The sequence below is a fragment of the Cuculus canorus genome, chromosome 9 (assembly GCF_017976375.1).
Source record: "Cuculus canorus isolate bCucCan1 chromosome 9, bCucCan1.pri, whole genome shotgun sequence".
NCBI lineage: Eukaryota > Metazoa > Chordata > Aves > Cuculiformes > Cuculidae > Cuculus > Cuculus canorus.
In genome coordinates, this window is record NC_071409.1 from 8,291,315 (window position 1) to 8,308,994 (window position 17,680).

A 17,680-nucleotide genomic window follows, 5' to 3' on the forward strand; every position below is an offset into this window, starting at 1 on the left:
GGTTTATAAGACCATGCAGACATTCAGGAAATCTTAAAAGAGTTTTGGGTTAGAGGGGACCTTAAAGCTCATGCAGTTCCAACAGAGAATGAATGCAGAATTGGTGGGGGTTTCAGGTTTGTTTTTTAGTTCTTTTTCTGAGAAAGAACATAGTTATCTACTCTTTTTTTTTTTTTCTTTTTTCATAGAATCGTGGTTTGGGTTGGAAGGGACCTTAAAGCCCCCATCCACTTCCAATTCCTTGCCATGGGCAGGGACACCTCCCACTGGATCAGGCTGCTCCAAGCCCCATCCAACCTGGCCTTGAACACCTCCGGGGATGAGGCAGCCACAGCTTCCCTGGGCAACCTGGGCCAGTGCCTCCACACCTTCATCGTGAAGAATTTCTTCCTAATGTCTAACCTAAATCTTCCCCCTTCCAATTTAAAGCCATTCCTCCTCATCCTATCACTGCATGCTCTTGCAAAACACCCCTCCCCAGCTTTCCTGTAGCTCCTTTCAGTACTGGGAGGCTGCTCTAAGGTGTCTCTGGAGCCTTCTCTTCTCCAGACCGAACAATCCCAAATCTCTCCACCTGTCCTCACAGCAGAGGTGCTCCAGCCCTCTGATCATCTTCGTGGCTTCCTCTGGACCCATTCCAACAGTTCCATATCCTCCTTCAGGGAGTCGCCTTCAGTCGAGTCGCCTTCCCTGGAGGTGTTTAAGGAACGGGTGGATGAAGTGCTTAGGGACATGGTTTAGGGAGTGTTAGGAATGGTTGGACTCGATGATCCAATGGGTCCTTTCCAACCTTGTGATTCTGTGATTCTGTGATTCCTTATGTTGAGGATTCCAGAACTGGATACAGCACTCCAGGTGAGGTCTCACAAGAACAGAGCAGAAGGGCTCTCCCCTCCCTCGCCCTGCTGGCCACGCTTCTCTAGGTGCAGCCCAGGATGCAGTTTGCCTTCTGGGCTGAGAGTGGTTCACCAGCTCATGTGGAGCTTCTCATCGACCGGCACCCCCAAGTCCTTCTCAGCAGCGCTGCTCTCAACCACATCATCCCCCATCCTGTATTGCAACTGAAGACTGTCCCACCCCAGGTGTAGGACCTTGCACTTGGCCTTGCTGAACCTCAGGAGGTTCTTTCTGTCTTTATAGGTCCCTTCCAACCCAGACCATCCTGTCGCCTTTGGGGGGGGGCAGCTCCGAGGGGGCAGGCAGGGCGCCCTCCCGCGCCATAGGGGGCGCTGCGCCCCTCGGCCGCGCCGCTCCGCCGCCGCCCTCTCTGATCTCATAAAGGAGCCGCGCAGGTTCCGCCCGCGCCCGTCATTCACCCGCCCCGGGCCTGGCGGCGCCGCCGGCCTCCTCCGCCCCCTTCCTCCCCTCCCTCCGCCGGCGCCCACCGCGCTCCCGCTTCCCCCGCCGTCCTCCCCGCCCCGCCCCTCCCCGTCCCTTCCCTCCCCCCGCCGCCGGGCCCGCAGCGCCTCGGCCGCCGCGCCGTGAGCGGGGCCCGCGCCGCCCGGCGGGGCCATGGCCGCCAGCGCCAAGCGGAAGCAGGAGGAGAAGCACCTGAAGCTGCTGCGGGAGATGAGCAGCCTCCCGCCCAACCGCAAATGCTTCGACTGCGACCAGCGCGGCCCCACCTACACCGACATGACGGTGGGCAGCTTCGTCTGCACCTCCTGCTCCGGCATCCTGTGAGTGCGGGGGGGGCCGGGAGGAGGGGGTATGGGCGCGGGCCGGGGGGGGGGGGGGGCAGGTCGGGCGGGAGAAGGGGCAAGGGGAGGGAGAGAAGGCAGAGGAAGGGGAGGGAGGGAGGGGCAGCAAGGCCGGGGAGGGGAAAGAGGGGTGGTCGAGATGGGGAGTGCAGCAGGGAAAGGGGAGGGAAGGGCAGTGGAAGGAAGGGAGGGGGGTAGCAAGGCGGGGGGGTTGCAGGGCAGGGGAGGGCAGCAGGGTGGGGTAGGGGGGTTGACAGCAAGGCAGGCGATAGGGCCGGGGAAGCGGGGGGGGCAGCAAAGCTGGAGGGCTGTGAGGCGGGGGAGGGAGGGTCGCTGCGAGATGAGGGCAGCAGGGCACGGGAGAGGGGCGGGGGGGATTGCGAGGCAGGGGAGGGGGGTCAGCAAGGTAGGCGAGGGAGGGGGACAGCGATGCGGAGGGCGCAGGGGAAGGAGCTGAGAGGGGAGGGAGAGGGGTCAGCAAGGCACGGGAGCTGCAAGGAAGGTCGGGGGATGGACACAGGCAGGGGAGGGGGGGACAGCGTGGAGGGGGCAGCGAGGCGTGCGAGGGAGGTGGAGGGACAGCAAGGCAGCTGGGGGCTTTCCCGGCGGATTTGCGTCCAAATGCTTGGTGTGGGGCTGGGGAGTTTTCCTGCGAGGGAGCCTGTGCTAAGGGCAGGCACATGGAGCAGGGTCAGTGCCGCACCCGCCGAGGGGGTGCTTGTGGAGGGAGAAGGGGGCACATGGCTGAGCAGCTCTCTGTCAGGCCTGTCTCCTCTCCCAGCGGGAAATAACGAGTTTAATGCTTAGAAGTGTTTAATGTTGAGTTAAATCACCAGTCTGGTCTTCTGTGTACCGAATTTCGTTTGGTAGTAGTTTGTAAGACAACTCTTTAAGCTCTAGCTTAGAGGGTAAATGCTGGCTTCAGTAGTTCAACGTAATTCGTCAGAGAAGTAGTAGAAGGTTTTCCTTAAACCTAATACTTCCTACAAGCTGCCTGTATAAACCTTGGGCAGGGATTGGCTCTGATAAAGGGAATTGCATTTTTCCTGTTCCTCATTCCTACTCGGGCCTCCCCGCTACTCCTCCCTTTTCCACCCTTCCTTCTCCGCAATACTGTGTATGAAACTGAGTGTTGAGATCAATCAGTTCTGAATTTGAATTACATATGCATACCCTGGGGGAAAACCTGCTGTCTTCAGTGTTGCTGTTTCCTCAGCTAAATCTGTTTGCTTGTTTATGTTTGTGTGGCATTGTGCTTATGGAATGGAGTAGGATCAGAGAGTGACCAAAGGGAGTAACATAGTGTGTCAAAGGATACAAATTTGTGTTTATTCGTTTGAGTTCATAAAGACATTCAGGAGCCTGAACTAATTTCTGTGCCTTCACTGAGAAGGACTTGGTACACCATGCGGGCCTTCCAAGTGAGGTCTGGGGTGTCAGAACAAAGTTGGTAATTATGTTGAGATGCAAAACAAAGCAAGCATGTTAGCTCTGTGCCGAATTTACATGGAACAAGCTGCCTTTTATACCACTAGACGGCTAATTAGTCTTGGGTGGGTTTTTCCCCATTCTTACTTCTATTTTGTGTAGACTTTTGAACAGGCTTGACAAATACGGAAAATAGATTCAGATTGTGGAACTGAAAAGGGTCGAGTTTTTGACATCCACAGACTACTTAATCAGCTAGCTCTGGCTATTGTTTGCTCTGTTAGCAAACTGTTATTTGTGCTGGCATGTGAAACTATTTTAAGCTACTGCACAGAGCTTATTTAATGGTTGCACATGTTCTTGCTGGTTAAACTGACAGCATGATAAAACTGCTCAATGGGAATATTTTCCTTTACTTTTCAGGCTTCTTGACCTTAATAGACAAGTGTATTATGAGTGCTGCTGTGATGTTTAGTATGGGTTCAGTACCATGTGTTCATTTTATCTGTTGGCTGGGAGGTGCAGGCTGCGAAAGTCCGTAGTTCACAATAACCAAATGGATGCTTGTGCAGGGAAACGGCAAGTAAGCTGGGACAGCTGTCACTTGCTGTTAAGTTTGCTGTCGTTTGAGTGTTGCTATGCTTCAAAGAGGAAGACTTTTTCTGAAAAACAGTTGCTAATATGTTGGCATTTTAATAAAATGCAAATAGCTCGTTCATTCTAAATATGCAGTGTTGTTGTGCTGCTAGAAAAAAGAAACCACAAACAACATTTTTAGTTGCTGCAGCTAGTAATGCCTATACTTAAAGCTGGAGCGAAGGACTGGTAAGAAGACTTAAAGCTTTCTTCTGAAATATATTTGGACTTGTTCTTTCATAGTGACTTGGAAATGCTCTCATAAATTGTGTGTGCAAGATTATATGCATGGAACCTGGCTAGAACTAGAGTAGGATAATTTTTTTCTTGATGAAACAGTGTAGAGAGAGGCTTTGTCTATTTCATAACTACAAACTGTTATTTTTAATGTTTCTGTCAGAGTAGTCCTTCATACAGCTTGTTTATTTCCAAATGCTTTTCACTGTAGAATTCCACAGTGGAGGGAAATAACTTGAAGAAACCACATAATGGCAAATAACTGTGGAAGTGCTTCTGCTTCTGTAGTTCTTGATGGCTGCATGCGTCTACCTTATAATACTTGCTTTACTGTAAGGCTTTAATAATCTTATTACTTCATCTTGTTTGTATGCTATGTGAATGACTTGCATTGCTTCTTGTTCTAATTAATTTTTTCTAATCTGCTACAGGAACTATTCTTGGAGTCGCATAGACCAGTTTTTTCAAGTATGAAGTGCCCAGTGCAAGGTTAAAACAGGTCTCCTTCAAAAAGGTCGCTCAACTGAGTAAACCTGGTTACCAACCTCAGTATCATCTTAGATAGTCATGTTGTTCTAGAAGGAGTTAATTCTAAACTTTCTAACTTTGTCTAAACAACTACCTTTGTCTAACTTTGTTTTCTTGCAACTTTGCTGAAGTGTTTATTCGTTGTCCTGGGAAGGACAGTCTTTTCAAACCCAAATCCTTCATTCTGGATTCATGATTAATTTCTATTAGTGATTCTATGTAGGAAGAGAGCAATGCTACTTATTACTAGGCTTAGCTTTAAAAAAGTTCTGTTTTCCTAAATGTTTTTAAAAATAGTATATCTAGCTTGTTCAAGTACTGCTAAAAATGATGGGAGAGCTAGTGGCTTTGCTAAAAAGATCTGTTTCTGACTTTCATGTTGAAGGTGAGTCTTGTGAAGTTAAAATATGAGTAACGTAGAGGAGGTCCTTCTCTGCAGGACCTAGGTTTTAAGTTTTCTCATCAGATTGGGTTTGGCAGAGCAAAAGTTTAGCTGTGCAAAATGGTACAGGCAGGAGAGAGTTCACGAATCATGGTATGGATAGCGGTTTCCTCTCTACAGGAACAGTCTTCTGAGGTCAAGTATTATGGTAATACAAAACCAGAAGACTTCTTTTTATTATAGCAAAACTGCACTTAGGGAAATGCTGGCAGATAGATTCTGTTGGTACTTACGTCTGTTGTCTTTCTGGATGCTGTCCTGTGGACTGTGACACCCTTCCCTTTGTCTTATCAAATGCCTCTTTGCCTCACTTCTCTGCTGTCTGTGCGTATCTTTGCTTTCAAGTGCTTCTGTACCACCCTGGTCAGCCTGCTCCTAACTTTGATAAAAAGAACGTGTTCTTATATTCTCAAATGGAAAGTACTCCTGTTTGACTGAGAGTCTACTGCCACAAGTTTGCTACTATAGACTTTTTTTAGTCTTGACTTTTTTTTGTTATCTGCTGATGTGAGAGTTGGGATGCTCCTTCCCTATCTTTACTCCTGCCACCATCTTTACTCCTGCCTTCTAACTTGCTGAGGAAGTCTCTAGTTCAGATGTTTGCACTTCTGGCTTGGGTCAGGAAGGAGCAACAAAGAATGTTTAGATCATGTGATTACAGTGGGGAATGCTTGAAGCCCTTTTCTGCTGTTTCTTATAATTACTGGATCATGTGGCTTTCTTTTGGTTGCTTATGATATTCATGGTTGAAATTTTAAATTTAAAATCCTCCTGGGTAAGGAACTTCTGTATCAGCCAGGTTGGAGTATTTAATGGTGTATACTATGAGAAATAATTCTTAGTGCACTGGTGGTGAATTATTGGCCCTTACGCTGAAAGAATTTTTGCAGAAATTAAAATGGTCTAAATACAGTGTTAGAATCAAAGTGATTCTGGCTGTGTTGGCATAGCTTTCCAGTCCTTTTTGTCTTTTGGAGCATGTTTGGAAAATGGCTGTGTTATGTGTATGTGTAATATGTATCTATTTTTAAGGTATTTCCTATATTAGTATATTTCTTGTTTTCAGTGTCATGACTGGAGAGCAAAGGAAATATCTGTACCACAATGAATACTATGCAGTTCAGAAATGATGTTTGGTTTTTGAAGAAAAAAGTTAAATTAACATTGACTGTGCTTCTAAATGTGTGCATGAGCCTTTTGCTGTTAAAAATAAATGAGCTTGTAAGATGGTGGAGGGTCTCCAGGGAGGTCTGCAAGTCTCTAGAATGGTCAGTACTGCTTACATTCTGTTTTGCTGATAACAATGGCATAGAAATAATAACAAGTACTGTGACATTGGGTTTTCTAAAGCTTGTTTTCCAGACATCTGAGGATGTAGGGTGCTCTATGATGGCTTGGTATTTGACTTGCCTAGTTAACGTCCCCATTCTTAGGGGTTGGGAGTTTGCTGGTTTAGCCTTGAGATCATGTTAGAATGTGATACAGGGACACACCAGTTGTGGTGAGGAGCCGTCTGCTCACTGTTCCTCCCACTGAAGTGACCCCTCTATTCCAGCAGAGCTCACTCTCTAAATTTTTCTCTCCTCCCAGCTCTGGCCTTTGTAGACAACTTTACTGACTTTTGCCTGATGAATACAGGAATGGCTGCTCTGCCAACAATCACAAGTTCAAGTGTCATTTGCTACTGAATTATGTTAGTAACGAATGTTGAGGGCTTGTTGACAGTGTTTTGAATGTTTAATGTTTCAGTTGCCAGACTTCAGAATCTTGTGTCAGTGGCCTTAAAGCCTCCTTTGTTTGCCAGAGCTCCTGTTTTAACAATGCTCTCTGGAGAGCAGAGATCTCATGTTCGGCTCGTGTTGTCTGTAGTTGCCCCTATGACAGGCTGTGTCACCTGAAGCTTGGACTAATTCGATGTTGGGTCAGTGGAGGATGGTCTCATAGCTGGAAGTTCTAGTCGCAGTGCTGTTCCACAGAAATAACCGTCGCTGAGCATGAAGAAGTTGGCAGCATTGAGTGGCATCTACATGTGGGATCCTGTAGCTGTGGTGTGCTGAATGAGTGCAGGTGGCAGAGTAGCTGTACTTGATCATCTTTCCTAGGGGGCTTCTTGGGAGATGGCTGCAGTCTGGATGAAGCAGTGAGGTAGCATGTGGTTGCTGCTTTGCTCAGGAGCTCTGTAGTAGAGAAATGAGTAACTGTTACTGCCATATGGGTGCAGCTTGCAAATATTTGTTCAGAATGCATTTAAGTTTAGGCATTATTTACTTGGATTAAGGTCCTATAACTAACCCATTTTTTGTCCCCTGTTAAATAGGGAATGCTGTAAAGCATTAGAACTGTGCAAAATACTTCGCAAATACATAGAACTAAAGTGGTTGATACATTTTTCCTATTAAGAGGGTTTGTTAGTTCCTTGCGGGATGATTGTACTTGGCTGTCTACCAGTAAGCTTCCCCCATATGAAGATGAATTGTTTGTGAATCATTTGGGTCATCGAAAAATCTCTGTAGGTAAGGAAGGGTGTAGAATATTTTAGGCTTTTGAAGTAAGAGTAGCTTTAGTACTTGGGCTTGGTTCTTGAGTTCCGCTTCATAAATCTCACAGGTGCTCTGGTTTAGGGTGGTCCTGGTCGGTTCATGGATATAATGTTATTGAAAGTGGCTCGAGCCAGTCAGATATCATTAAAAAATAAGTTTTTAGCTGCTGTGATGGTAGAATCAAAATTATTAATCTAAGGAACATAATGCATAGGTTTTTGGTTGTATTTTTATGCTGTATAATGCAGCCTTCTCTTGAATCCCTTGTTGCAGCCTGACTTCTTACTCTGCTTTAATATAAAAGGAGGCTTTTCATAGGCTTCCCTCCCCGCCTCACTATCTTATATATACACATAAAAATTACTTGTGCGTACAGTACTGCATCTTGATAGCTAAATCTACATTTATTAAAGTTATGTTCAGGATTTCTAGTCTTCCTAGTTTGCTGATGTGAGTACATCTTTTACCATGCAAGGCCTTCAGGAGTGGGGCATGCCTTCCTCCTGTGGTGTGAAAGGAATATTGCTGCTTAGTGTTCACATTTAACTTTTAGTTAAAAAGGTTGAAGCAGGATCAGATTTGTCTTCTTACAGGTACAGTGTGGATTTACAAGTCACAGTGAATTTGCAAGCTAAATGCATAACACTACTCAAACTCAAAGTGCTAAAAATATTCTTTAAAAGTTGAGTAGAAAACGTTAATATTTGGAACATCAGATTTTTGTTGTTTTGATGAATACTGATTTGATTCATAATGTTTATTGGATAATCCCTAGCAATTGTCTTAAATTGCATGCCAGTAATTTTTTGTTTGTTTTTAATTCCTAAAAGCAATCTGAACCAAATTTATTATCAAAGCAGAGTTAAAAAAAAATGCAAGCTCTAAAGCTCACTCTTACTAGTTGATTTGTCAGCAGTTTGTTAGTCCCGTATTACATTCCTTCCCCCAACTTCCTTTCCAGAAGCTTTCTTCTCATGTACAGAACCACAGCATTTTCTGTTCTTTGATAGCTTGTAGTTAATGTACACTTATTTTTTTAAAATGGTGTTGCAGAAATTCAGGCTGGATTACCGTGAATGCTAAGCTAACCCCACTTAGCCAGAGTTAGTGTCTCTACTGTGGTGTATGTGGGATGTAATGTTCTTGTTTCCATTGAGCAGAACACAACTTGATTTTAATTTTAAGTATTTATGGGTAAGAAGAGTAGCTAGCATGTATTTAAAGAACAAGCTTGAAAAGGCAGAAAGCTTTTTCTTATCAGGGCACTGTTGCTCAGCAGGGATTTTCTATGTGCTTGCAGGTTTTGACTGAACTGCGTTTAACAGTGTCAGTCTTTGGCAGCACAAATGCCAAGAGTTTGTTAGCTGCAGCAGTTGGTGGCGCGGATGGGAGAACCGTGCCAGTCTTTGCTTAAGGCCGAGCTGCCCAAGTTTTGAGCTACTGCGTTAGCAATGATATCTCTCATTTGAGAGCAAAGTAAAAACGTCTTTTTGCTATTGTTGCTGTTACTTGTGTAGGATTGAGGAGGAGAAAAGGACAGATCTGTGTGTGGAGGGGCAAGAAGTGAACTAGAGGAAGATGCTGGGGGGAAAATAGCAAATACAGGTTACAGCAAGAGAGAAAGAATCTGAGCTGGGGAGTTCAACTTGGAGGACTTTGGTGACTGAGTAGAAGTTCTAGTAAGAACAAGTTGAAGTGAAGGAGGAGTTGGAGAGGAAAGACAACTACACCAGAGGGGCCTGAGATTGCAAGAGGAACAGTGAAGAGAACCGTGAACAAGCTTGGGGGAAGCAGATTAGGGTTTAAAAAAGGTATAATTATGTTTTCATAGATTTGAATAGAAAGAGTCAGAGTGAGTTTGCATGTGCAATTTTAAGTGTTGCTTAAAAAAATGGAGCTCCAAAGCTCCATTATTTGACTTTGTATGCAGTGTTATTTTGAGATGAGCTTACCCAGCCTGAAGTTGTGTGGCAGTACCAGAATGAGTATGTTTTACAGAGATGGCTCCTGAGTTTTAAACTGACCAACTTCTGGCCATAATGTTAAAAGTGATTTGTATGATGACGGATTTCCTGAATACTAACTACTTCTTGCTTCTTCTTTCAGACGGGGCTTGAATCCACCCCACAGAGTGAAGTCGATTTCAATGACTACTTTCACACAACAGGAAATAGAATTTCTGCAGAAACATGGAAATGAAGTAAGTATTTGTAGAATATCAAGTGGTTTTGGCACTTTTAATATTAAAACTTCAAATACACTACTTAAGGAAAATGTGATTTTTTTTTTTTTTTTTCAAAGAAGAAAGTAGACAGAAGTCTTTTAAAACCAACATCATTTGAAGTGATGCATCTAAAGAGCTCATTTCGCTTGGGTAGCTGATCATAATGTTGTGTGTTATTGCTCAGCCTAGACAATCTAGATTGGCGTTATCAGGGTTTCTGAATTGGGTTTTCTTTTGCTTTCATGTAAGGCAGTATGCATCAGTCCCTTTTTCTTTTTCCCCTGCAAGCCCAGACTTTGAGACTGACTGCATCAATCTTTTTCTAAAAGAGCATACCAAGACAAAAATCTGTTGCTTGTAGCTGTATTTCTTTGGAGTAGGTGTCAGTCTTCTTTCTTTCATGAAAGTATATCAGTGTTGAAGGCTCTTGAAAAGAGGGAGGAAAGGAGGAGGTTTTTCCCCTCTAAGGATTGTTACCTAATAAGCGTCTACATGTTCAGAGTGGCATAGGGCAGCTTTGGAAACATAACGTTCTAGTATGCTGCCTTTTTGTTCTTTTTAGTAGATGAAAACGAAATCCAAGGTAAATGTTGGATTTGCTCTATAGGGCCACGTGGAGCATGTTAACCCTGGGATGTTGCTGTTGCTGTCACCTGTTTGAGGAAGTTTGTATTTTCATACCAGACTATAGTGTTGAGGATTCTGGAGGAAGCTTTTGATTCTGTACTGAATTAGAAGAAGTTCTATTTCACTTCGATCTGATTTCTATTCCCGTTTTAGTAGAATATTGATTGTAGGCTACAGAGGGTCTTGTCAACATGTTCTTGTGAAGCTTTCTGGGGATAAATCCCATCATTAGCTAAAATGCGGATACTTAACTTTCTTAAACTTAGCCCATTTATAACTGTCAGGTTGAAGAATAGAAATAGAAGTAGCAATTTCTTTTCTATCCTGATAAATATGTATTGTTGAAATTAGTGTTAGTGGGTGATTCCTTTAAATAGAGCTGGAACAAGGTCTAAACACTTCCAGACACTATTGAATACTCTTAATGTCCTTGACTAGGTTTTTTAAATTGTTTTGGCATGTTAAAGCTGTATAGAATTGCCACATATGTATATGTATATATATATACACACACACACATGTATAGCATATTGCTTACTTTTTGCACAGGTAGAATAATAAAGAATCTTTTATAGGTTCAGATACAGTATGTTAGAGTCTCTTTTCATAAGATTAGAATGTAAAGTCCAGCTTTGCTTTAACCTTCACAAGTGTAAAGGAAAACACGTGCGTGCGTGTCTCCCTCTCTCTGCATCTGTTCTAATTTCAGATTTTCACTGAATTTGCAGTTGCTGGAGAACCCTACCAGTTTAGCCTTAAGTGATCCCTGTTTAGTTGATTAGCGTAGTTGTCCTTCTCATTATAGACCTGACTAGTCTGCCAGTCATAATGATTTAACTGACACATAATTTATTATTGACATAAAAGAAGTTCTCAGATCTCTGCAATGCTATACTCTGTTTCAAAAGCAGGTGTCTTTGTGTTTGTAGTACTTACTCCTCTAAAGTATTGCAGTGGTTTAAATGAGCTGCCTCGTAAGGGAAGATGTCCAAAGTTTTGGATTGTTGGATGGCAGTGCTTTGCCTTAAGTCTAAACTAACACTGAATAGATAGTTGTAATTGCAGATGGTAGATTTATTAGGTGCTTAAACACGGATCAGAAGTGATATTGTTTGAAACACTGTTAGAAGTTTAAGCCTTAAACATGTTATCACTTTTTTTTTATGCTGTGTGTTGCGGTAGTTAAATAAGCATTTTGTTTTCTCTTGTTGGTACTGGACTTTGGAATAATCACCTGCAGATAAGATAAAGTATTGGGCAGGTGAAGTTCATCTGACCTCACAAAACCCCTTCTTTGCTTAGTTTGCACTCCATCACAGGTGGCTTCTTTGTATATATTAAGAAATAAAATTTTTAGTATAAACCTGTTCAAGCATGGAACTACCCAATATTTTAATATGTGGACATATGAAACAGTGCAGTCCCTGAATGATTTAGATGTAGCATTCGGTTGTTTGAGTCTGCAGCTATGTATATTAAAAAAAACCCTCAATTTTTTTGCAGTCTCATATGTTTAACTTCCATTTTTCTGTGGCTTGTAAAATACTTTCATTCCCACTTTGTCCTCCCAGTCTTTCTCCAACACAGCCAAGGCCTTTGTGGTAAGCCTTCTTGCTTCAAGATGAGCAGATCCTGGTATACAACAGGGAACTTGTTATAAATAGACAGGAAAATTGCAAGAAAGCTTTCCTGGATTAAGGTAGTTATTAAGGTGGTGAGTTGTTCTTAGAAGTAGTGTTCCACTCTCCTTCAAAGAGTATTTATAAGGTCAGTGTATTCCATGACATTGACTCTCTTAAAAATAAATAAATAAGCATTTCCTAATCACTAGCAATTTTTTTTGTCACAAATTGCCATCTTTGTGGCACATGCGGTTAAAACCTTCAGTTACTGAAAGGCTTCCACAAAGTGACTGCCTTGGGAAGAGATTATTCAGAGCAGTTTCTCTGCAGATGAGACACGTCTCCTTCCCTGCACGTACACCCCCAAGCATAGGTAACTTGGCCTCTTTTTTTGGATGAGTTTTTACTGCCTCTATTAGTATTTGGAAGTAATCTATATTTTGGTGTTGCTTACTCATCTGTAGATATAAGCAGGTGTCTAGACTCAGGTTTTGCTAATGTTGGGGTCAGCTCACCTTTGCGGCAATGGATACATCTTCAAGCTGATATTCCTCGCAGGCCTTTTGAAGTCTGTTTAAAGGATAAGGGCAGTTCTGAGTAGCAGAGTAGGATTTTCCTTCTCCTCCTTCTCTTCCTGAAGAGCAGCGTGAGGTGTTTTCACACTGTATTTTCATCTTGGGAATAATGGGGAGAGAATGGTGTGGAGATGGTTCTGTTTGAATACTCATAACCCAATTATGCTAATGTTGATTAAGCCTCTGATTCAGTAGTGCGATGATAGTAGAAAGAACTCACTGCAGAAAGTGGAGGTGGTGCTCCTCTCACGTTGCCATTATAGCTGTGAATATTTATTCAGAAGCTTTCCACTGAAGCTGAAAAATAGTATCATGAGGCAAAGCGGTTACAGAGTTAATTTTTCGGCTACACCTTTGAAAAGCGCCCTGTGTTTTATAATCTTTCCAAACAGCCTATTCTAATATACATATGGTGGAAGAAAATTATTTGGATGGTCTTGTATGGAAAGTCTATGTTCATCTGGGAGCGAAGATCATGTTTCCCTGAGCTAATGAGTAGGATGCTATGCGGCTCCACTCAACTGCTTGGGATTGGTTTTCAGTGCTTAATTTTGTTTTGTGCCAGTCTTCCTGGCTATTGATAGCGCCTTTGCAATTCTCTTACCAGTTCCCTGCCCTTGAGATTCCAGGAGAACCTACAATTGCACAACTAGGGGTCTTCCAGTACCTGAAAGCTGGGACTTTTGACAAGAGCCTGTAGTGATAGCATAAGGGGGAATGGCTTTAAATTGGAAGGGGGAAGATTTAGATTAGACGTTAGGAGGAAATTCTTCACAATGAGGGTGGTGAGGCACTGGCACAGCTTGCCCAGGGAAGTCGTGGCTGCCCCATCCCTGTAGGAGTTCAAGGCCAGGTTGGATGGGGCTTTGAGCAGCCTGGTCCAGTGGGAGGTGTCCCTGCCCATGGCAGGGGTTGGAACTGGATGGGCTCTAAGGTCTCTTCCCACCCAAACCGTTCCAGGATTCTATGATAACTAGTAGCAGTATGGGGCTAGTTCAGAGCTGGTATTTGGCCTGACCAAAATGCTTTCCTAGAATCAACTTGACTATGGAATGTGGCCTAGAAACTCTGGAGTCAAAACAGCAGTACTAAGCTGGAGCTGATGACTCCTGACAGCACGAGCTGCACCATCAGGTGTCCTTGTAGTACGTCCCTGGTTCTGCTAATACGATAGAGATACATGAGCTGATTGTATGTAGAACAATGGCTTTGTTAGCAGGATTTACTAGCCTGGACTCTGTGCTTATGAAAGTATTTATAGCTTCTGGACCCAAAGTGGCTTTAAAATCGGTATACTGACAGTATAAAATTCTTTAGCTTACATTGATTAATGAATAATATTGACATCAGAAGTGCTGAGTAACTAGACAAAGCTATAACTTGCTTACATAAGGGAACTGTTTCCAAATCTTTCTTCCTGTGGTAAGTGTTATGTTTTGGAACATAGTTTTGTTGTGTGGTAATGTGCAGTTCTTTGCACTGTCAGCATTGCATTTGGTGCACAACTGAGGATATTTTATCCGGGGGAGGGGAGAGAAAGAATCTGATTTGGTGTTTGCTGGTCTCCTGAAAGGTAATATCTCATTAGAGCTTCCTAAACTAGACTGACATGTGTAATCTTCCTGTGCAATGGTATGTCTGGGTCTGAACAAGAAGCACTCTATAGCTGTCAGCCTAGTGATGTGTTTTATCTAGTTGAAGTGCAGCCTTCTACCAGCAGTGCTACTTCTGTTACAGCTTTTCTTTGCTATCCTGCCTTCACTGCCTACAGGAGAAGGTGGTTTCATGAGCAAAAACTTAATTTTGCTGTCCTAGTAGTTTTTATTATTCCTAACTAGCACAGTTGTGCTAACTGGAGTTTCTAAAGTGTGGTGGCTCAATGTGATGTGTAAGCAGAAGGCCTTTGTCTCTCCCGTATCCGCCTTCGCCCACACTGGAGATCTGTATCAGTGAAATAGTTATGACATGGTAAAGTGTTTGGTAGTTGAAATATGTAGCACTGAAACAGAAATAACTGAGATCTCAGATGGTCTCAAGCTTTCTGCAGAATTTTGGTGGATACCAGTGAGGTTTTTTTTTTTTTGAGCTGCTTTCCAGTGTGCTTGTCCTTCCTCATCTCCCTAGCTCTGTAAAAATGCGTGAAAACCCCCAAACATGACAACAAACTAGATGCAAAAAACAAAATGTTTTTTGTCTGTGGAAATGTCTGTGGAAAATGGTTACATTTATGCCCCTCTTGCTGCTGCCTGGAACTCTGGAAAGCACGAAATGTTACTATGAGGACCAGCAGCCTTTTTGGTCGACTTTGCTTTGTAGAGAACCAGATGTGCAATGAATGGGATGAGTTCTTTGTTCCTTTGTGTTAAAGCTGAAAACAAGGGTCCTACTCAAACTGTAGGACTAGAAAGGTAAATAGTGTATTGAAAACAAGATAGGTAAATTCAGTTGTTCGAGGAAAAGCGATTTGTCCCTCCAGCAGAATAGTTTTTGAGTGCAGATTCAGGGAAACCAATAATATGAAGAGAAATATAGGTGAAGGCTTAATTATAACATACAGTATGTGCTTGGCCCAATTTCTCCTTTCAAAGATATACTTAAGTTATGGCAACTTGTAGTTTCTGCCTTGCTATCTCCTGGGTTTTTATTTAGGTCAGGGTGAGTAGGTTGAAGCTGGTTGCAACTCTTTCCCTCTTTGCTTCATGCTGCACTTGCTGATCTAATTCTGAACTTCCCAGTATCTTGTTGCCAAATATCTAATGGCATCCCTTGCAGGGCTGGAGTTTGTTGGCAGAGAACAGGTACTGTTCTTCCCAAGCCGGTTGTAAAAGAATTCTCACGAACTTTTATATTTCATGAAGATAACTGCTAAGTTTTCTACTTATTGTTACCAAACAAGATAAAACTTCGCTTTGTCTTACTACTTTGCAGCACCCACAATGTAGTAGAGGCAGACAGAACTTCATAGTCTTGCTTCTGTCAACCCTTCAACAAAAGTACACTTTGAAATGCTGCATATGCTTAATCATTCTGACTTCAATGCTGTCTTTTTTTCTTCTTGCTGCATTGGTGAACCAGTGGGACTTGGACTAATTATACTTTTCAGGGACAGTGGACAATGATTATGGATTGTTGGACGTGTTCCACTGTTTCTAGGGGCTTCCACATAACTTGAATGTTTACTCTTGGCTCCAGCTTGCCAGGCTCCTCTCTAAGCAGAGCATTTTATTTAATAGAGCTTTAGTTATCAAAAGGAGGAGTATAGCAAGGCTTGTTGGTCAATGAACAGAACTTTTGAGCAGAGGGTTATTCGTGCTGCTGTTGCAAAAAGAACAATATTAATATTAAATGGGTGAACCAGAGCATCCCCACGAAGATGGTGTGATGTAGAAAGCCATAGAATCTTTAAGCCTGGTACCTTAATAGTGATGTTGTGTAACTGGGATGCTTCCTCATGTATTACATGTAAAAGCAAAGGAATGAGTAATTCTGGTAAAGTAGAGCTTAAGATGTATCTGGAAACTTGGGCAGCAGCATCTTCTGAATCTGCTCTGCAAGTCTGATTTCTGTTTGGAGTGGTTAGGTGTTTTGAAATATGTGTTCTTTGGGAATTTCAGATTTCTCAGAGCTTATATTGTTCTGAGCCTTTGCTTCTTTTGAAAATTGCTTCCTTGTGTTTTTCTGAAATACTAAGTTTATATTAAAAAACTCAGAAGTAAACTTCATGTTTAGTAGAGTGACTGGTTGCTTAAAGCTTGGATTTATATGTCCTTTACTGCCTTTTCACGCATTTTTCCCTGTGTCCTGCAAGTGATGGCTGGGCAGGAGTTGGCACACGCTACGACTAAGCGTGTGCTCACTTGTTCAGGTGTCCGGCTTGGGCAGCTGTCAGGCCAGACAAAGCAGGGAACTCAAGCTCATGTTGAAGTATTATATTGGCAACTAACTTGCTTTTGTGGTTTTTACATTTGTCCTAATTATTTCTTTGTTACAGTTACTTTCTTAGTATCTCAAGTGCTGTCAAACTCAGATGTGGATTTAAAAGCTGTGATTAGTGGGGAATGATCAAGATACCACAGATAGAAATGCAGAGTGATCGTTCCCCACCATAACTCAACAGCAAGTTGTATGGTGGTATAAATTTCCGTGATAACTTTTGTTGGTCTTTGCCATAAGGAACTTTTAAATAGCTTTGAAACAAAATATGTAGTGGCCTAATTAGTAAAAAATATTTACGTTTCTGACAGCAAACTTGTTTTTACACGAGATTCTGCACTGTTAGTGACTTGCTTTAAGACTATGGAGAGGTAACAGTTTCAGTTGTATGATGATATGAGTTCTGTCTCTGAGAGTAGTGTCTTTTTAATTTGATTTCATCCTATGGTATTGCACAGCATGCTCCTGTTTGATTCTTTGTAGAAAGCTGAAAATTTGTGTTATGGCTTGCTTGAAGCATAATCAATGCAGTATTGTGGGTCCCTGTCAAGTCAGATGATAGTAACAAAAGTATAGCTAGAAAGAGCACGCAGGTCACCAGCAAACAAGAGGAGACAAGGGGCCTTTTATTGTATTCTGAATGCTTGCTTGGAACGGATGCTGATGTTCAAAGCATTGTGTGGTACTTCATACAGAAACAGATAAAACTGTGCCTTTTAATAGTTTCTTGTGGGATAGTAAAGCTTTAAAATTTGACTCTCTGAGGGACTTGGTATTTAAGAATTAAAGAAATCGTATTTTCTCTGAGTGATCTTTAAATAAACTGATCTGAAATTTAATTTGCATCAGTGGTGTGGTAAAGTGAAGGTTTTAACCTGTGTTTGCATAGTTACTGCTGTCAGACTGTTAAGACAAGGAGTCATTGCCGAAGCATGTGTGACTAAGTGTTGGTTCTTCTGCTTGGTGGTTGTGTGTTGCCCATTAGTAATCCTGTTCTCTTTGCTGCCAGTAACAGAGAACCAACAAAGAGTGCCTGGCGGGTATAATTAAATAACTTATAATAGTGACTTAAGGCATAGTTCAGTTGTTACTGCTGTTGTGTTAAGTTTTTAAAGTAGTTGCTCCGAGAAACGCTTTTGGAAGCCTATGTTCTGAAGGTTTGCAAACATTGCAGTGCAGTGCAAGAAT

General features: G+C 42.7%; 1 protein-coding gene across 10 annotated transcripts in view; it reads left to right on the forward strand.

The window, feature by feature from the left end:
- Positions 1–1,422: 1,422 nt before the first annotated feature.
- AGFG1 (ArfGAP with FG repeats 1) overlaps positions 1,423–17,680 on the forward strand; it is a 34,424-nt gene continuing 18,166 nt past the window's right edge. For 5 of the 10 annotated variants that reach the window (XM_054074176.1, XM_054074177.1, XM_054074179.1 and 2 more), the window contains exons 1-2: positions 1,423–1,679; positions 9,618–9,711. In XM_054074176.1, the coding sequence (XP_053930151.1) occupies positions 1,513–1,679; positions 9,618–9,711 (261 nt within the window). In that variant the 5' untranslated portion in view covers positions 1,423–1,512. The remainder of the gene's footprint in view (positions 1,680–9,617; positions 9,712–17,680) is intronic. The other 5 variants (XM_054074178.1, XM_054074180.1, XM_054074184.1 and 2 more) reach the window with 3 other exon arrangements.